The 19,472-nt window shown below is 40.0% G+C and overlaps 1 protein-coding gene across 2 annotated transcripts; it reads right to left on the bottom strand.

Annotated features, from left to right (window-relative positions):
* Positions 1-307: 307 nt before the first annotated feature.
* On the bottom strand, positions 308-19,388 carry LOC140482035 (BTB/POZ domain-containing protein KCTD18-like). 2 transcript variants are annotated; one of them, XM_072578897.1, is made up of 7 exons: positions 19,275-19,388; positions 18,623-18,814; positions 14,221-14,432; positions 10,945-11,138; positions 5,377-5,471; positions 3,503-3,605; positions 308-2,484 (listed from the first exon to the last, which is right to left on the bottom strand). In XM_072578897.1, the coding sequence occupies exons 2-7, from the start codon at positions 18,777-18,779 to the stop codon at positions 1,935-1,937; spliced, it is 1,311 nt and encodes a 436-aa protein (XP_072434998.1). In that variant the 5' UTR covers positions 18,780-18,814; positions 19,275-19,388; the 3' UTR covers positions 308-1,934. The 2 variants fall into 2 exon arrangements, with proteins under 2 accessions (XP_072434998.1, XP_072435000.1); XM_072578899.1 differs by having other exon boundaries at positions 19,135-19,280.
* Between the last annotated feature and the right edge of the window lie 84 nt (positions 19,389-19,472).

Genomic DNA, 19,472 nt, shown 5'->3' on the forward strand with positions numbered 1-19,472 from the left:
GCTCGAGAAGATTTCATTCCCACCTTGTGCCATATTAGATGGCTTGTTCAAGATTAGAAAGGAATATGTGAGTGTGCAAAGTAAATCAAATGGGAGAACTATCCCTTAAAACTGAATCCTTAATTCAGCCCTTAGAATTAAATAATTAAACTTATAACCTCAAGATTCTGGATTAGTGGTGCTGGAAGAGCACAGCAGTTCAGGCAGCATCCAAGGAGCTTCGAAATCGACGTTTCGGGCAAAAGCCCTTCATCAGGAATTTCCTGATGAGGGGCTTTTGCCCAAAACGCCGATTTCGATGCTCCTTGGATGCTGCCTGAACTGCTGTGCTCTTCCAGCACCACTAATCCAGAATCTGGTTTCCAGCATCTGCAGTCATTGTTTTTACCTCCTTATAACCTCAAGATCTGAATGCCACTTGTCCAAAATACTGGCCATTTTTCTCCTATACAAACAAAAGCCTAATGTAAAATATCATACAAAACACAAGATGAGATCATAAAAAATGCAAGATGCTTTCACAAGACCAGGAACTACAGTGGGGTGGGAACTGCGAAAGTGGAGTTTGTCAATCAGCCCTGTCCTCTATTTTCCAGTACAGTAATAGATGCCCATTATTATGATCTGACGATATCCACTGTGTTGTAATTTCATTGCTGGTGTCTGACAGCACCCTTCTCTTCACAGGACAGTTCACATATATTGCCTGATTCAGTTGCATGTTCCACGGTAAGGTGGCTATCGGTCTGTTGGCTGGTCTGACCTGCACGAAGAGACTGTAACTAGATATTCAACTGCAATTATTCAAAAATGAGACTGCCTATTTAGTGTCATTCTGTTCTTTGTTTTGCAGTTTTCAAATTTAAGATATACTCAATGAGCTTGAAGTAGGCAGTCCACAAACTAATTAAAAGTGGAATATTTTGGTAGTTGTGATTGCCCGTACACATCAAAGGACCATATCTGCATCTGAATTCAACTGCAACATAAGTAACTCAATGTGTGAAGTTACACTTTACAGTTATTTGAAAATAAAACATCTCTTCTGTCCTTATTCTTCTGAAATTGTTTACTCCACAGACAAGAGCCATTCTATGGTACCTTGCTCAAGTAACCATTATTTCTTAGCTCTTGGAATATGAGCAGGCAACTTGAGTATAGATGAGAGAAATAAAGAATCATAGCCAAGCCTAGTGCGAGTATCCATGTTCACATCCACATGCATGCAAGTGTACATGCTTACACACACACACACACGGTTCCAACAGAATTAACCAGGTGGGACAGCCTTGGTAAAACTTTCCTTTCCACAGAATCCCTACAATGTGGAAACAGGCCATTTGATTCAACAAGTCCACATACTCTCTCCAAAAAGCATCCCACCCAGACATCGCCTACCCTCTTCTTGTAACTCTGCACTTCCCATGGCTAATCCACATAATTTACACATCCATGAAACACTATGGGCAATTTAGTATGGCCAATCCTTGCACATCTTTGGACTGTGGAAGGAAACCGGAGCACCCAGAGGAAACCCACGCCAACATGGGAAGAATGTGCAAACTCCACACAGACAGTTGCCCGAGGCTGGAATTGAATCCGGATGCCTTGCGCTGTGAGGAGCAGTGCTAACCACTGAACCACCGTGCCACCTCCTTTCCATAGTCCAAAGACATCATTTTCAAATGTAGCACAGATACCACTACCCAAACAGAAGGTCAACCAAACACAGGTAGAGATCAAAACTGGGACCTCCTTGGTCAATGAAAAATCCCATTGAGCTACCTGTGAAAGAACAAGTTTCATATTTTTACCTAAGCAACTCTATTGAAATCCTGATCTAAGGTTAATATTCTTGCATTAACAATTCAAATGTTCAGTACTACCACACCACTTCAATAGTCCCATTTCCTTCTCTCCAAAACTCTGGCTGTTTAACCATTGTCATCCTCCTTTTCACTATTTCCATATGTGTTCTCTGGAGAATCTGCCATTAAATTCACAGTCCTGGAAGTGAAGGCGTTTGCTGACGTACTTGGTTGTACATCTGAAGTAATTGTATGTACGTCTCTTTCACGCTTGGTAGGATCTACTGGCATTACAAGTGCTGCAGGAGGTGGATTCCTTTTCAGTTTGATCACTCGATTCACTATTACCTTCTTTTCTGGCAATTTGACAGCTGCAGCATTCTGGGATCCAACGGCTGGGGACATTTGGATAGCAGATCCCGAAGTAGAGCCTGTGTCACTGGAAGCTAATGTCCTGTGGTTTACAAGCTCCCCAGTGTTTAGTCTCTTTACTGCTGGAGATTTGAGATGAACCAAAGCGTTTGGCAATGTCTTTGTAGTATCACCTGGTACTGACAGTTTGACCAAACCAGAATTCTTCACTTTAATGCGGGTGCTTGTGGATGGGCCAGAGAACTCTACAGGTTTCAGATTCTTTTTAGGAGTTTCAGTTTCTGCTTCATTGAGATCAATGAGTCTGGAAGATAAATACAAAGCAGACTAATGCAAAGACTTAACAAAACAGAAAAACTAGCAGCAACTCTGATCCACTGGTAATCCATAAAGTTGAAGCTAATTCTTTTGAGTACTGACATTTTTGTAGTTATTTTTTAATTAAACATTTTGGGATCTAATTGCTACAAGATTAGGATTTGCAACTGTAAACTTTACAAAAGAAAATAGTCCTCACAAAATCATTCATGGAACGGGAACAAAAGAAGACAGAATATCATAAAAATAAGTACGATTTCTGTCGAAATGGGCGTTCACCTCCTCCAGTGAGTCTGCTTTATGGAATCAGTGATGAATTTAATCCTTTTCTTAACAAGTCAATAACAGAGAATTAGATCATTGGCCTTCAGTTCAGAACAAATTTTCTGGCATTAGGAGTGCAAAACTCCAAGTTGCGACCATGTATTCCCACGTGGCTAGCATCTAATTTATTCCTCCAGGTCAAAAACTATTTCCCCAACACCAAAAAATAACAAAAGACAGCAAAAATTTATAAGCAGAGTCACCAGTGAATGCAATGATAAATGTTGAAAGCTGGCCATAATCCTGGCTGGGAAACAACTGGTTATGGAAAATTAAAGATATATTTTACATTAGAAGTTAAGTGGATTCTATGCATTTACCAAGCAAAACATGCAGAAAACAAAAAAATCATTCAGTATTTTTTTTTACCCCCAATGCGGACTGCTTCTGATAGTTAAACAAAGAATCAGAGATTAATTCAAGAGGAGACAGTTTTTCCATATGAATGCTTGTTAAACATTCCTGTTCATGTGAATTATCCTGAATGTACCAAGGCCCTTTAGCATTAATTCCTGAAAGATAGCATCAACTTCCTGCTTCCATCTTGAAGAAAAACACTGTAATCGTAGGGCTCTCCAGCAGACTCCCCAGTTTGAAAACCTATGTTCTATGATGTATAATAGTTGAGTAACACAGGAATTTTTAAAGAGTCATAACACGTGATGAAGCAAAGCACCTACCGCTTCTGAATCGGTGTCACTGTTTCTTGTGTGCCTTGTAGAGGTCGACCTTCAAGAGTCCAACATTCTATCAACTCCTGAGGCACTCGCCAATAACTCACACCTGTAGGTAAAATAAGGCACTATGTCTCAAACAAGATGAAGACCTATCACCAAGTCCCAGTTAAATATAACCAAATGCAAGGAATATGAAACAAATCTTCCTTCAGTGAGTGTTTTGCAGAGGATTCAAAGTTGAGTTAAATAGAAATGCCCAAATTATATCACTCGTAGATTAATTTCAGTGACATGACTGCAAACTGTTTGTTATAAGTGCCATTTGACTTTAATTTCACTATCTTTGGAAGTATGAAAAGTAGTAAAGATAGGTGATTGCTAGATATGAACCTTTCATTCCATGTGGGTATTTCGCTCACATTGAATCACATTTGAGAATTTAGCATAAACAATGAAATCCAGCTCAAGAAAATAAAACCTTTATTTGAATTTTGAACTATAGAACTATCTAAGGAAGATGACTTATTTTGAAGTATATTGTAGTCCGAGAGGAACACAATACCACAGCTGCACTCTGATACAAGTGTGTGATCAATGTTTACATTTGGCAAATGATCAATAAAGCATCATATTCCTCTCATATGAAACAGAACAGTTCTTCCTGTCAACTGAAATACGCCATGTCTCAACTCAGGGCTGTCACAATGTATCACAGCGAGAAAATCAAACACTGTGTCACAGCAGGATTCAATCATTCATTGTTAACAGCTCAGCTCTTTTCTGAAAGCAGTCAATGCTAAGACAACCATATTGTATTGTGCTTTTGACTGAACTGAGTACTTTGTGCAGTTACTTCTTTTCTCAGGCTTTTTAAAAAAACACACCCACATTTCTGAAGCAGAAAATTGAACTTGTTCTGTTTAAATCGACTCTCAGCTCAAACACCTGTGACTCTGTCGGTTCAGAATTTTAAAAACACGATGAAGATCCAATTAGATATGAGACTAAAGCGAGTAAAAATAAATTCAGACAGAAATGATTGAATGTTGAACAATGAAATCTGATGGAAAATGTAGTAAAAATGCAACAGATAGAAGGTAAGAGAGACCGTGTGGATTTTTACTTGATTTACAGGGTTTGGGAGAAGGGTGGTGGTGGTGGTGGTGGTGGTGGGGGGGGGCCCGGAGAAGAGAAGGTAGTTAGTTAACTCTTCTTTAGAAATGCAGATGGTTTGCGAAATTCACTGTGTAGCACACTGTGCAAACAAGGTCTTTCGGAAGGAAAAGTTGAATAAGCTGAATAGACTACATTTAGTCCAACTGGCCCAAACCAACAATAATGAAATATTCTGCTCGCTTTCTTGCCAGTTTAGTTGCAACATTTCCATTCAATTGCTCAACAGATTAGTTTAGAATTGGACTTTCAAAAGAAGATGTGGCTTTAATTTTTGAAAACATGCCCTGTACAGTCTGTGAAGAAGGGGCGTTGTGTAAAATAAAGAGTGAAAAACTGATCCAAAGTAGTAGTTTCATATGCAACAGTACATGGGACATGTTATGAAACTGCTACACTTGATCAAAAAGCTCTCATTGTCAAAAAGTGGGATGGGTCTGGTCGTTGTTGGTGAGATCTCCCTCCATTTAGAGTTTCTGAGTGAACAGCCTTATTACGCAAGTCCAGCAAGAATACTACATTAACATAAGTATCCAACATGAGAAGAGACATTCAAAAAGAGGCATCTTCTCTTGAGGTACTACTGGACGTATCAGCGATTACAGACAATGCGGCCTCAATGTTGGAAATGAGCTGTAACAATGAGCTGTATAGCTTATATGAAAGTCTTCAATGTTTTTATGCTGACATGAACAGTTAAGTACCTCTTCCCTCCCAGGAGTCAAAGGCATCCATCATTTTCTTCAGCTCACCAGCTGAGTAATAGCTCCATATGTATTGTAGATTATTTCCAGCTTCCCTAGAAATGCGATAAAAAAACAGAAAGATCAAACAACAACATGAATACAGGAGTTTAATTAGACATTCAATGTCAGTCATTATAGTCACAACAGCTTTAATGTTCTAACCATTTCTGCAGTTAACATATTACACTTTTGCTGGTGTATCCTTACAGGCAAAAAGATTGATAAATAGAAATGCACAGTAGAGTCTAAGAAGAGCATTTAATGCACTGACTGCTCTTACAGACCGAGCCCAGAGTGACTCGAACTGTTTGATAAGTTTGGAGGAGGTACTATACAATGTTTGGTACACGACATAAAGAGAATGGAAAATTAGAAAATTTGCTCATGCAAATGTTCCCTCTTTTTGTCGCATGTGGAATCTATGAAGATCCAACAAAAAGGAAAACATTAAAAGGACTCAAGCTGAAATAATAAAATGCAAACTTACAATCTAAAAAGGAGGCATTTTTATTACAAGTACTCCTTTCATTTTCTACTGTAAGGATGAAAAAGACTTCTTGAAATTCACAACTTTTTAGGCAGTAACTTCTTTAACTTTCGATTGGACAAATCAAAGCCATCTGCCTCCAAATGGAAGTGCCGTAATGTTCTGTTTTAAGATTTGTGTATCAGGTAGTCTAAAATAAAGCACTCAGCATTTAACTCTCCTTATTTAGAAACCATTTTCTATTTACCCTTCAAATCAGCAGATAAAAGCAATGTGGTTTTGAAGTGATTACAATCATCAATTAAATGGATCATTTGGACTGTTACATTTGTAACACAGCATTATAATGAGGAAATATCACAGACAGTACAGGGTGTTTGCACTGACAAAACAAAGGTGATCTTAGAGAGTCTTAAAATAGCAAATGAATTGGGGAGCATGAGTGGGAAAGGGAGAGGGAGGAAGAGAAGAGGGTAAGCCAGGACCCAGTGCCAGAAGGACAAAATGTAGGGGATGGGCAGACTAGGAGTACAGGATGTGAAGGTGTGAGCGGGAATGCGGGCTGCAGGAAGAATGGGGTCAGAATAAGTAATATGCAGTGAGGCTGGAGCAAGAGATCAAGGTGAGAGGTCACAGCAAAAGGATGAGAGGGCAAGGGTTTAGACTGAGAAAGCAATTGATTACAACATGAGGACAATTAGCTAGAGGTTATAGCAACAGGCATATGATTGGAACAAGAGATAGGACAAAGAAAGAGAGAATGAGGGATAAACAACACCCATTCAAATATATTTACCAGAATGGATCTATCTGGACAAAGAGATAACACAAACACAGGTGGATGTCCACCATTCTGACATTCCAGAAAGTCAATATAAGCATCCAGGTGGAACATTAGGCAATCAACTCAACAATCCCAATTTAGTGATGACAACATACAAGCTCCTAGAATCACGGTTAAAGATTTTTCAGTAGCAGCAATAAGCTGAACTAAATAAATGCTACATAAGATTGTGATCTGGTCAGCTACATAGGAAATTTAACAATACATTAATCATGCGTAAGGGCAGAACACCATGCATGGAAATCTGAAATAAAGACAAAATGCTGGAATAAATTTGTAGGTCAGGCAGTGTCTGCTGAGGAGGACACAAAGTTCAGTCACATTTTAATTTGTTACCAGTGAAGCCTGTTGGGTATCAAGTTACTGTGATGGTTTCTTTCTAAAACCTTACTTATTAATTCTGGTTATTCTCCTGAATAATTTGCATCCTATAACACTTAAATGTTACAAATTGTGTCAGCATTGTTAAGGAAATTTCATTTTTTATATCTTTGTAGTGATGCAGCAGATTGAGTGGGAAAACCTCCTTAACTTTGTTTTCATCAACTTGCCTGCATGGATGCATTTGCCCATGTCAGTATTGGGACAGCACACAGTTAAGAAAACAAAGTTCTGTCTTTATATTGAGGATACCTAACATCACACTGTGTGGCATTACCACCATGCAAATGGGACAGGTTTCAAGTGGAGTTGAGGATTATCAAATCAGCCATGATCTCACAGAATGGTGGAGTAAACTTGATGGGCTGAATAGTCGACTTCTGCTCTTAAGTTCAAACAGATCCAACAACCCAAAGTACATATCCTTGAAGTGCTCTCACTCCTTCCCTCCACCATTATCAAACTTAATCAGTGAAAAACCCTTGTTCAATGAAGAGGGCTGGTGGTCATGCCAGGAACAGCACCTAGCATACCTCGAGGCAGCACGGTGGCTCAGTGGTTAGCACTGCTGCCTCACACTCCCCGGGACCTGGGTTCAATTCCTGCCTCGGGCAACTATCTGTGTGGAGTTTGCACATTCTCCCCATGCTCCAGTTTCCTCTCACAGTCCAAAGATGTGCAGATTAGGTGAATTGGCCATGCTAAATTGCCCGTAGTGTTAGGTGTATTAGTCAGGGGTAAATGTAGGGGAATGGGTCGGGGTGAGTTGCTCTTTGGAGGGTCGGTGTGGACTTGTTGGACTGAAGGGCCTGTTTCCACACTGTAGGGAATCTAATCTAACCTAATGTAAAAAAAAGGTGTCATCCTGGTGAAGCTACAAACAGAACTACTCACATGCCAAACAGTGGAGGCAGCGTGAGAGAGGAAGGGTGAAGCAATCCACAAACAACAGATCAGATCTAAGTTCAACAGTCCTACCACGTTCAGTTGTGAAGGATGATGAGCCAATAACCAACGAACTGGAGAAGAAGGCTACACAAATATCCCCATCCTCAACTATGGAGCAGCCCAGCACATCAGTACACAAGACAAAGCTAAAGCACTTACAACCACCTTCAGCCAGAAATGCCCCAAATAGATGTTTCATCTCAGCCTCCTTTTGAGGTCTGCAGCATCATAGAAATCAATCTTTGGTCAAATCAGTGCATTTCATATAATATCAAGAAACTATTGGATCAAGCACCGATACTGCAAAAGCTATGAGCCTTGACAACATTCCAACAGTTACTGAAGAACATGCTCCAGTTGTTCCAATCCAGCTATAGCACTGTTACCTACCTGACAATATGGAAAACAGCTCAGGTATGTACTGTCCACAAAAAGCAGGAAAAATCCAACCCAGCCAATTATCATCCTAATCTCAATCATCGGTTCACTGACATTGCAGTCAAGTGGCAACTACACAGCAAGAACTCGGTTGATGCTCAGTTTGGATTCCACCAAGTCAACTCAACATCTGAGCTCATCATCCTTGGTCTAAATATGGACAAAAGAGCTGAGAGTTACTGGCCCTGACAACAAACAGCTTTGATCAACTTTGGCATCGAAGAACCCAAGCTAAACAGAAATCAAGGGAAATCTCTTCACTAGCTGGAGTCATAGATAGAACACAGGAAGACGGTCATGGTTGTTGGTCGTCAATCACCTCAATGGCAGGACATCACTGCAAGAGTTCCTCCCAACCACCTTCATCTGCTTCATCCATGATGCTCCCTCCATCACACGGACAGAGTGGAGTTGGTTGCACAATGTTTAGTACCACTGGCAACTGCTCAGACATGGAAGCAGGTACTGTCACATCTGGCAGACCTGGACATCATTCATGCTTGGGTTGTTAAGCTGCAAGCAATATTTGCACCACATAAGTGCTAACAATGACCACCTCTAACAAGCGAGAATCTAACCATTTCCCCATGAACACTGAATAGCCATTGAATTATTGAATCCCCTACTGTCAACATCCTGGTGGTTACAATTGACTGGCCATATAAATACTGTGACTACAAGAGCAGGTCAGATGTTTGGAATTTTGCTGCGAGTAATTCACCCTCTCAACTCTTCAAAACCTGCACTGCACAAGCTAGGAATGTACTGGACGTTCTGATGATTGCAGTTTCAACAACACTTAAGAAGCTCAACTGACTGGTCAACTGGGCAGAGTAATGACAAAGGGCAATCAAACTTGCAAGGCGTGAGGTAATGCACTTGGAAAGGGCTAACAAGGTGAGGGATTACACAACAAGTGGGAGAACCCTGGAAATTACTGAAGATCAGAGGGACCTTTATGCGCAAATGCACAGATCTTGGAATGCAGCAGGGCAAGCAAATAAGGTGGTTATGAGTATGAACCTTTAATAACCAAGGCACAGAATATTAAAGCAGGGAAGTTACGCAGAAGTGTAAAAAACGCTATTAGGCAGCAACTGAAGTACTAACTTCTGGTCACCACAATATAGGAAGGAAGTGATTACAGTCAAAGGGGTGCAGAGATGATTTTCCAGGATGCAGCTTGAGCAGGAGGATCTGAGCTATGAGCAAAGATTAGAAAGCCTGGGGATGTATGCCTTCGGACAGCAAAGCTTATATGGGGACTTGATAGAGGAATATAGGATGGAAAGAAAGGCACTTTTTCTATAGGTAGTGGAGTCAATAACCAGGGGTCAAAGATTTAGAAGTTAGAAAGCTAAAAGGAGATTGAGGAGAAATTATTTCAACTGTACAGCAATGGGTACCTGCAGTTTATGGCGTCAAAGAATGGTTGATTCAGAAACTCTTGCAACATCTGATCAGTATTTAAATATTCACTTGCATGGGGGTCAAAAGCTAGAAAATAGGATTAGTGAAGTCAGATCTCTCTTGACTGGTGAGGAAATGATATACAGAATGGTTTCCTTCTGTGCTGTAAATATTCAGGACAAAGCAGCACGTTTGCAGGGCACCCCACCAACCACCTCGATATTCAATTCACACACCATACTGCATCTACAAAATGCAACGCAACAACTCAAGAAGCCTCAGCCCACAGTATCTCCCAAACTTGCTAACTCTTGCAGCTAAGGCAGCATGGGCAAGGGCAGCAGATACAAGAAATTATCATATCCTGTTAAGATTCCTTTCAAGTCACACACCATATTAATATGTTTCACTGTTCCTTCTCCATCACTGGGACAAAATCTTGGAACTCCCTTCTTAATAATACTCTTGGTACACCTACACCAGAGAAGATGCAGCAGCTCGAAGTGACCACTCACAACCACATTCTCTAGGACAATCAACGATGGGAAAATAACTAGACAGCAACACCCACATGAAGGAACAAACAAAAATGCATTCTTTGAACACAGACAAAAAGGAATTAACTCAGTGGTAGATTAAGTAAATCTTAATAGACAGACATACAAAAAGTGACAGACCGGTAAGGTCTACTGGTTCATCGACCCTGTCCCGCACAACTGTATCATCCTCAAATAAAACAAGAAACTTAATCCATTAAGATAAGCATTTGGCAATGTGAAAATAATTTTTAATAAGATTACTGAGCTCAATAGCTCATTAAGTGGTCATTCCTAGACATTCATAAATCCATAAGGGTTCTTTGGCAAGGAATTAAAGAGATAGGGCTCTTCAGGTGATTAAGTTACCAATCTCAACGTCCTTCATATAAAACAAACAGATTAAAACAACACATGCAGTGCAAAGCAGCAAATTTTACATCTTACTTATAACAGGTTACTGTCAAATCACCCACTTTTACCTTTTGTAAATACTTCTACTTTTCATCCTGCCTCCCAGCTGTTTTTCAATGGCTCCAATCCCTTCTGCCTTTGATGTAAAGACTCCTAGGATCTTGCTCTCACAACTAGCACCACAAGTGTTGAGATAGTGCAGAATCCACACCATAGGTCTTGTGCAGATTAAACCATAGGAGGCACAGATGTCTGTCAATGTCTATATTTCACAATTAGAACAACAATAACGAAGTCATTGATTATTTGAAATAATTGACAGAAATGCTTTACTTATACCCTATCTTCAACTGAACATATATTGAGAGATCCATGAATTACAACAGTTCTTTAAATGAGGCTATTGCTGGCAATTTTCCTAATCCCACAACAAAATGTCATTATATTGTCAATCAAACAGGCTTGTGATCTATAAGTCAGTAGTGGCTTTTGAAAACAGCACACTAAGCGGACTGTAAATATAAATTCAACATATTCCAATGTAAAAATGGGACTGGATATATTATATTTCTATTCTTCTTGTTTGAATTGTGCCTTCTGGTAACACAAAAGTCCAGATGAATACTTGTTTACAGTGTTGCAAATATTTGAGTAGACTTTCCACTTTGTACTAAAATGAAAATGTACCAAAGTGCACTTGAAATTGTGCTGGTGAGGTTATAGTTGAGTTTTTGCATAATCATAGACTTAATCCTTTCATGCACTACAGCAATCAAGGTAACCAATATAATAATTCCTTTATTTCTCTTTTTCGCTTGAATAGCAACTCTTTATGTGTCTAAGCACTGGTAGTGGATAAAGTGAACCTCTAATCAGCACAAATGTTAACATAATACAAATGATTTGCACATAATCCACTTATACTTAAAATTCTCAATCCTTTGCATTGATTTGGTTACTTACACTGGAAGCAGACTACAAAACATGCGAAAACAAGCAGAAACTCTACTCCAGTACCCCAATGCCCAACTATTAAAGCAACCAGCAGAAAGTACCATCCTTGCTGTGATAAATTTGCGCACAAGGGACTAAGTTACAGTTGTCCAATTTCAAGAAATTGAGTCAGAAAAACATCAATTAAATCAAAGTGCAAGGAACAGAAGAGGGGCTCTAAGATGACACCACCTGCAGCTTTAAATCTCTACATAATGAAGCTTACTGATAGTCACTAGTGGGCTCCCCTGTTTCTGACTGGATAGACTCAACTTGAGGTTAAATATGCCAAAGTTTATATTCTTAAAAATATCCTTTATTGAACTGGCCATAAAAGCAGGAGCCAGATTGTTTGCAAGAGGTGTGTTGGAATGATTGTGGAACCAAATCTAATTAACTCCAGTTGGCAGTAATCGCATGCCAGTTCTGAAGTGAACAGGACAGCGTGTCGTAGGACAGGATTTCACCCAGAATGATAACTCATTGTTGCAAATGATATCAGAGTGATGAGTGAAATGAAACAGGATGCTTTACCAACACAATCAGATTCCAATCTGGACAACTCAAGTCAGAAGGAAAGATGCATTTTTTTTCCCCAAAGTACTCCCTCCCTCCCAATATAGAGTCAAATGTTCTAGTCTCTGGATTGCTAGAAAACAAATGTTTGAGATCATGTGGAATTCCTGACTCATGGATCGACATGGAAACTAGTCGGGTTAAATTTTCGATGGTCAATTTCCCTGTTCTCTGCATGAACAGCTTCCAAGGCAGAAACCTATAAGTTACTCAGAAGTCACCCAGGGAATGTTAGACAGACAGAACCTCGTCTGACACGGCCAACTTTCCATTCAGCTCCCTTGAGAAGGACCACTTGCTCCAAACAACCAACTACATCTCAATACCCAGAATACCTGCTGACTACTTGACCAGACTCAACCCAACTACAGCCCCCCCCAAACTGACTAGATACTGACCTTACTATCCCAACTATCTATTGACTCACCAGCCCATTTGTTCACACACCCATTCACTAACTTTCAAGGATTGACCCTCTCACCATCTAGCAGACAGTGCCAGGATTTTGTCCCACCCAAGACTTTTATAATTATAAAATATATAATTATTGAAATCTACTCCGCTGTAATGGAGTTTACAAAGAAAAGCAGCACTGCATTATTCTGTGAAAGTTGGGATTGAAAGATTCCAGAGGGAATACACAGCAGTGCTGATTCAGAGGAATTTACAAGCACAAGGAAGATTCAAGCCAGAGTACTGAGAGCACCAGATAATCTCTGATGACCACATGCTATTAGCCTTTGAGGGCCAAATACCACAGTTTTCTATCACCATGTAGAAATATCAAAGCCTCGACTCATTAACCTTGCTTTCATCCGATGTCACACACATACTCAAAGTTTCTGAATAACAATAATCTAATTGAACACTCGCCAACTTTTCCCTTCAAAACCTAATGTCCATAGTCCAGTGAGAGCTGAAATCAGTGATATCAGGAGACATCACACAATCAAACCTAGATTCTCTTGGTCTGCGGAGGAATTAACAATCTGCAGTTAATAGTGCCTTTCACATCCTCAGAATGTCCAAAAGTACTTTACAGTCAATAAATTTGTTTTAGTAATAAAACTGTACTGTAAGAAACATAGTAACCAATTTTGTATGCAACAAAGGTTTATAAACAGTAGTAAGATGATGACCAGGGAAAAGCATTGGCCAGGACATTTGTGTAAGCTTTCCATGCTTTTCTTAAAAAAAAACATGCCACAACACCACTTGATGTTCATCTTAATCAAATAATGCCTCACCCAAAAGATAACACTTCTGATAGTACCACGCTCCCTCAACATTGTATTAAAATATTAATCTACATTATGAGAGGTCTTTAGAATAGGACTTGAACTCCTGACCTTTTCAATCAAACAGAACAGCTACCACTGCACCTAAACCAATAGCAATAACTTACAGAGCTGCCAAGAAAGACAGAAAAATCTAAGGATATTGCAGGTTATTGGAAAATGTTGTTTAGTCTGACATGGTACAATTATTATGTATTAATTACAATTTAACTTTTTCAACACCATTGCTTTTCAGAAATAAAAATATTTTCAAGCATAGTTGATCCAGCAAGTCTTTTTCATCTTCAAAATCATGATGGACAATGCGCTTACGGTCAATTGTGAAAATGATTCAACATTGCTCTATTTTCACTAGGTGTCATTTTTTGAAAACAAATTGCCATATCTCTTTCAAGTAACATTAAAACACAGCTTACAAAATTCTGAGGAAAAACACCGTGTCACTGTAAAATCACTTCTGAGATGAACATTACAAACCTTTTTAATTTCAGAATTAGATCTCGAGCAATGTCTCTCCATCTCACTCGACAAGTAGTCAGTCAAACTGTAGGGATAGGGAATGCCAAAGTAATCTGCCTCTTCTTGTAATGCTACACGAGTTCTCGTTTCCTCAGGGATGCAGAGTTCACCGTGCAGGTAATCCAAGAGATACTTGAAAAGTTTGCCATCCCGTTCGATCAGACAAGCTCCTTTAATAAAAAGATGTTAGCCTTTAAACTTCAGCATTACACACTCAAATTCAAAATGATGCATTGATAGCTCAAGTAGTTTATCTTCCAAGTAGTAAGTCCCTGGTTCTCCCCATGGCTCAGTCAAGTAGATTGCCTCAATCTCCAGTGGATGACTGCACAGTAACTCAAACAAGGTGATCCAACTCAGTTAAATGAAACATGGCCTCTTAAGCAAGAAGAGATAGCAGAGTACAGTAGAACATTTGTTATGTTACCGGACTACTAAGTCAGAGGCCTGGACTATCGATACAGAGGAAGGAATTCAAACCATAATTCAATTGAACATAGCCTGGATAAAAAAAATCAATATTCAATAATGACAATCAAGATACTACAAAATTGTTGTATAAAACCCAACTGGTTTGTGAATACCCTTGAGGGAAAGAAATCTGCAAACCTGTATGATTTATTGTCACTTGCATTGAACAGTGAATAATTCAGTAAAATATAGCAAAAAGCTTCAACAGTCGCCATCCAGCATCATTTTTATCCATTTAAAAACAAAAAGGTTTGAAGCTTTAACTGAAAGAGAGCCCTTCGGTAGCTCACCAGCGATACCTGCGCCACCAGCAGCACCCCCTCCACCTCCTTGCTGCTGCCGCCTGGGCCAGAATCACTAATGCAGCAGTTGCCACACTTCAGGTGCCAACTCATCACCACTGGGCCCACCTCGCTGCTGCCAGGTCCTGTGATGAACCCACACTTGCCCACAACCAGGAGTGCCTGGCTCCATTGCTGCCTTGACGATGCTAGCAGCCCCAGCTCTAGTCATACCTCGCTGCCATCGCTGCAGCTGCTGGCTCACCAATGCCAGGAGTACTCACTCTGTGCCAACTGCAAACAAGAGTCCCTGGCTCAGCAAGCCAAGAATCATGCTCTGGCCGCCCTCCCCCTGACATGTTGCCATCCTGCTCTCTACTGCCACCTCCAGTCACCGTAAGGTGTTGTGTCCTCCACCACCTCTGACCACTGGGAGCAGCTGCTATTCTGCGCATGGCTCGCTCTAGCTGCCACACCAATTTTGCCAACTAACCCACCACAAAAGACCCCCAAAGAAAATAAAAAATCAAAAGAAGAAAAAGAAAGAAAGCAAATAAGCATGTAGGACTGGATGAGTCGGCATGCAGCCGTTCAACTTCTTACCTCGTTTGTCCTACATGTGACTTCACAACCATAGCAATGTGGTCTCTTAACTGCCCTCTGAAATGGACCAACAAGTCACTTGGGTGCATTCAAGAAAGTGCCAAATCAACATCATTTCAAGAGTAACGTGAAGTTACCAATACATGAGGTAGGTGGCACGGTGGCTCACAGCACCAGGGACCCGGTTTGATTCCAGCCTCAGGCAATTGTCTGTGTGGAGTTTGCACATTCTCTCCATGTCTGCGTGGGTTTCCAGTTTCCTCCCACAGTCCAAAGATGTGGGATTGGTGGATTGGCATAGTGGTAGATGCAATAGTCAGGGGAAATGTAGAGAAATAAGGGAATGGGTCTGGATGGGTTACTCTTTGGAGGGTCTGCTTCCACACTGTAGCAATTCTAACTTACATTGGCTTTACCGGTGGCCCATCCAAATTGAATAAAGACCATGTCTACTGCTCTCCCACCTGAAATACAATGTAGTGGTTTTCTCAAAGAGAACATTACAGCTCAGATTGAAAGGAAGGGTGGGAGGGTGGGGAATCCAAAAGAAACGGAAAGCAAATCTAAAGAGAATGGCAATCCAGTTATGTGCTTTATAAATCGGAAATTAGTAACAATACATTACTACTGTTTTCTCACCAGCAGCAAAAAAAATTCAATGCAGTAAAATGACAGAGATGTCTCTGATATAAGTAGTATAATGAAAGGGAGTGCTCCCAAAAATATCATTTCTACACAGAACTCCAAAAAAGTTGGATTGAACTAAGTGAGACAGCTGCCTCAAAACCATTTATGAATCTGACAAATGTTTTGAATATTATTGAACAACCTTAAAAGCTTTTACATTTTGCTTCCTAATCACTTGTCTCCCTGATCTCACTAAAGCTGCTCATGCACATGGCCTTCTCTCATGATTTTTCATCTACACGCTGCCCCTTGACAACACAACTCAAAAACATGAGTTCCATATGTATATTGATGTCAACCAACTCTTTTGGCCCATCTACTGTCTTTAAATTGTTAGGACTGTTTGAGTAACGGATAAACACATATTGCCTCCAACTAAATATTAGGAAGACTGAAATGTTGCCTTTAGTCCCTTCCGCATACTAATTCTGTCAGCATCAACTCCATCCCTCTCCCCAATGACTGTCTGAGGGTGAACCAGAATGTTAGTGCATTGTATTTCATTTCATCCAAGACAAACTTCTGACTCCATATCTACTCCACCACCAAGAATGTTGACTTCCAGCTCTGTGACCTCACCGAACTCTGCCAGCTGCCTCAGCACACATGCTGCTGAAAGCCTCACCTATGCCTTTGTTAACTCCAGATGAGGTTGACAGCCACTCGACCAACCTCCAAAAACTTGAGCTCACCAGAACTCTATTGCCTGTGTCACAATTCACACCATCGTCATCGACATATAATAGATTCTAGTTAAACACCTCAATTTTAAAATTCTCATTCTTGATTTCAAATCCCTCCATAGCTCTATATCTTCCTCTGATCCTACAACCCTTGCATTCTTCTAACTCTGGCCTCTGGCAAACCTTTGGAGTTAATCACTCCCTTATTGTCAATGGTGTTTCCAGCTCTGAAATTCTTTCCATAAAGCCCTCAGACCTCTCCTAATCTTAAAACCATTGAAGAACTATTTAGCTAATTTGCCACTCCACAATTATTCAGTTTCTTATTGCTATAACTTCCATTTTAATTTTGATCCCAGTAGGTACAAACCCATCACGAAGATTAAGCTCATGATTACAATTATGGGTCACCAAACTGATCAAGGTCAAGTTTTACACACCACCCACACATTCTGTCCAGAAATAAAAAAAAATTGAAGTTATATATGGAAACTTTCCAGCTTCTGAAAATGATCATGTCAATACATTACATCTGTTATTACCCAAATTCCACTTTGAGCATATGCATGTGAAAAGGAAACAACTTGATTCTGATATACAAAATAGGATTCTTCTCTGTTTTTAAAGTGCCAAGCACTGTTCCATATATCTCAACAAAGTTTAGGAATTTCAAATAAAACAAAGGCCAACTTATTATGTGGGCTAAAATCCATTATTTAAGAATAATTACAAATGTTTTCTTAGTGCTGCAGATGTCAAATCCAATGCTTTGATTTCAGAGTTATTATCATTTTCAAATTCCTTCATGGCCTTGCCATTCCTATTTCATAACCCGCAATTTCTGCATTCCACTATTTTTGACTTCTTGATCTCCCTGCTTCCTTACTCCATGCTGGCAATCAAACCTTTAGCAGCCAAGACCCTAATCATCTGAAATTCCTTCCATAACTATTGACCAATACATATCTCACTCCTCCAACATGACCCAATTTTTTGGTTAACTGTCCAATTACCACGTTACTTGACTTGGCATCAAATTTTGTTTGCTGATGCTCTAGTGGAAAAAGTCAGAAATCACACAACACCAGGTTATAGTCCAATGGGTTTATTTGAGATCACAATCTTTCAGAGCGCAGTCCCTTTGGTCAGGTGAAGCTCATTTCACCTGACGAAGGGGCAGTGCTCTGAAAGCTTGTGATTTTGAATAAACCTGTTGGACTATAACCTGGTGTTGTGTGATTTCTGACTTTGTCCACCCCAGTCCAACACCCATGGCTCCTGTGAAATGCCATGGGAACTTAAATTATGCTCAACGTATTAAATAAATGCAAGTTATTGTTGTTTCACATAACTATATAAATAGTAGGCTGGATCAAAATCACAGCAGCATTAAAGCAAAATAAATATATCTTGCCATAATTAAACTTCCTTTACTATTAGTAAATGTTCTGACAATCTATCTCATTGTGCCTCTGACTATTTTTAGATAATTAATCAGAGGCCAGACTTCAACACTCCTTGAATTTTGCCCAAGAAATGTGATTCACTTGTAAACAAAAAACAAAAACAGCTCCTGCAAATCTGTAAGCATGTCACATAAGATTATATGATTGACAATTGCATTCCTTTCATTACCTGATTCATCTAGTTTCAAAGGAAATCGTCCACTAAACATTGCACTAAGCATTGAATCTTTAAAACGACAGAGGGAATTTCGTCTGGCTGTGTACAAACAACCGCCCACATTCAATCTGAGAATATCGGAAATAGCTTCCCCATCACAAGACGCCATGGTGTGCAATATCCAATCACTCCATCGCTGAAATTCTAGGTGCAGAAAGCAAAAAAAAATTCAAAAACAGTTTGTTGGTAAGATGACGACGCAAATGCTGTTTGTCCTAATAACCACTCAATAGCCAGAACACATTCAGTTTTTCTTTTAAAAAGTAAATGATTTAAAGTTAAGAACATCCAACAGTATTATTTTGATTACACATTGGTGGAGACCCGTGGATTTTTTTTAAATGTTAAGAGTCTTACAAAAGCTAATTGGATTGTGCCATTAATACACAAAAAGAAAATGCCACTTAGTGAACAGTGACGAAAGGTAACAAAGTCCAGGAGATTTTTGTGGCATGTTGCAATACCTGCTGTAACCCATTACCAGGGACTAAAGGGGTATGAAGAAGTCAGAATAATAAACAGAGTTGGCATTAAGTGGACTGTATGGGGTTTCTTTTAAACAAAATCACTTTGTGTTGACCAAGAAATGTCAAATCCTAGTTACTTTCAGTAAGCTTCAGGCTATTTCCATTCACTGGGAGGTGAAGTGGGGGGGGGGGGGTTGGGGAATCCCCTCCTGTTAATCTCTGTCTCAGGAGGACCCACAGCCGCCGGCTCCTCACATCCACTCTCCCTTCCTCCCGGACCGGCGCACACTGATGACGTGACCAAAACCCGGCGCAGCCGCAGTGCCTCCTCAAGC

This window comes from Chiloscyllium punctatum, chromosome 10, assembly GCF_047496795.1.
Source record: "Chiloscyllium punctatum isolate Juve2018m chromosome 10, sChiPun1.3, whole genome shotgun sequence".
Taxonomy (NCBI): domain Eukaryota; kingdom Metazoa; phylum Chordata; class Chondrichthyes; order Orectolobiformes; family Hemiscylliidae; genus Chiloscyllium; species Chiloscyllium punctatum.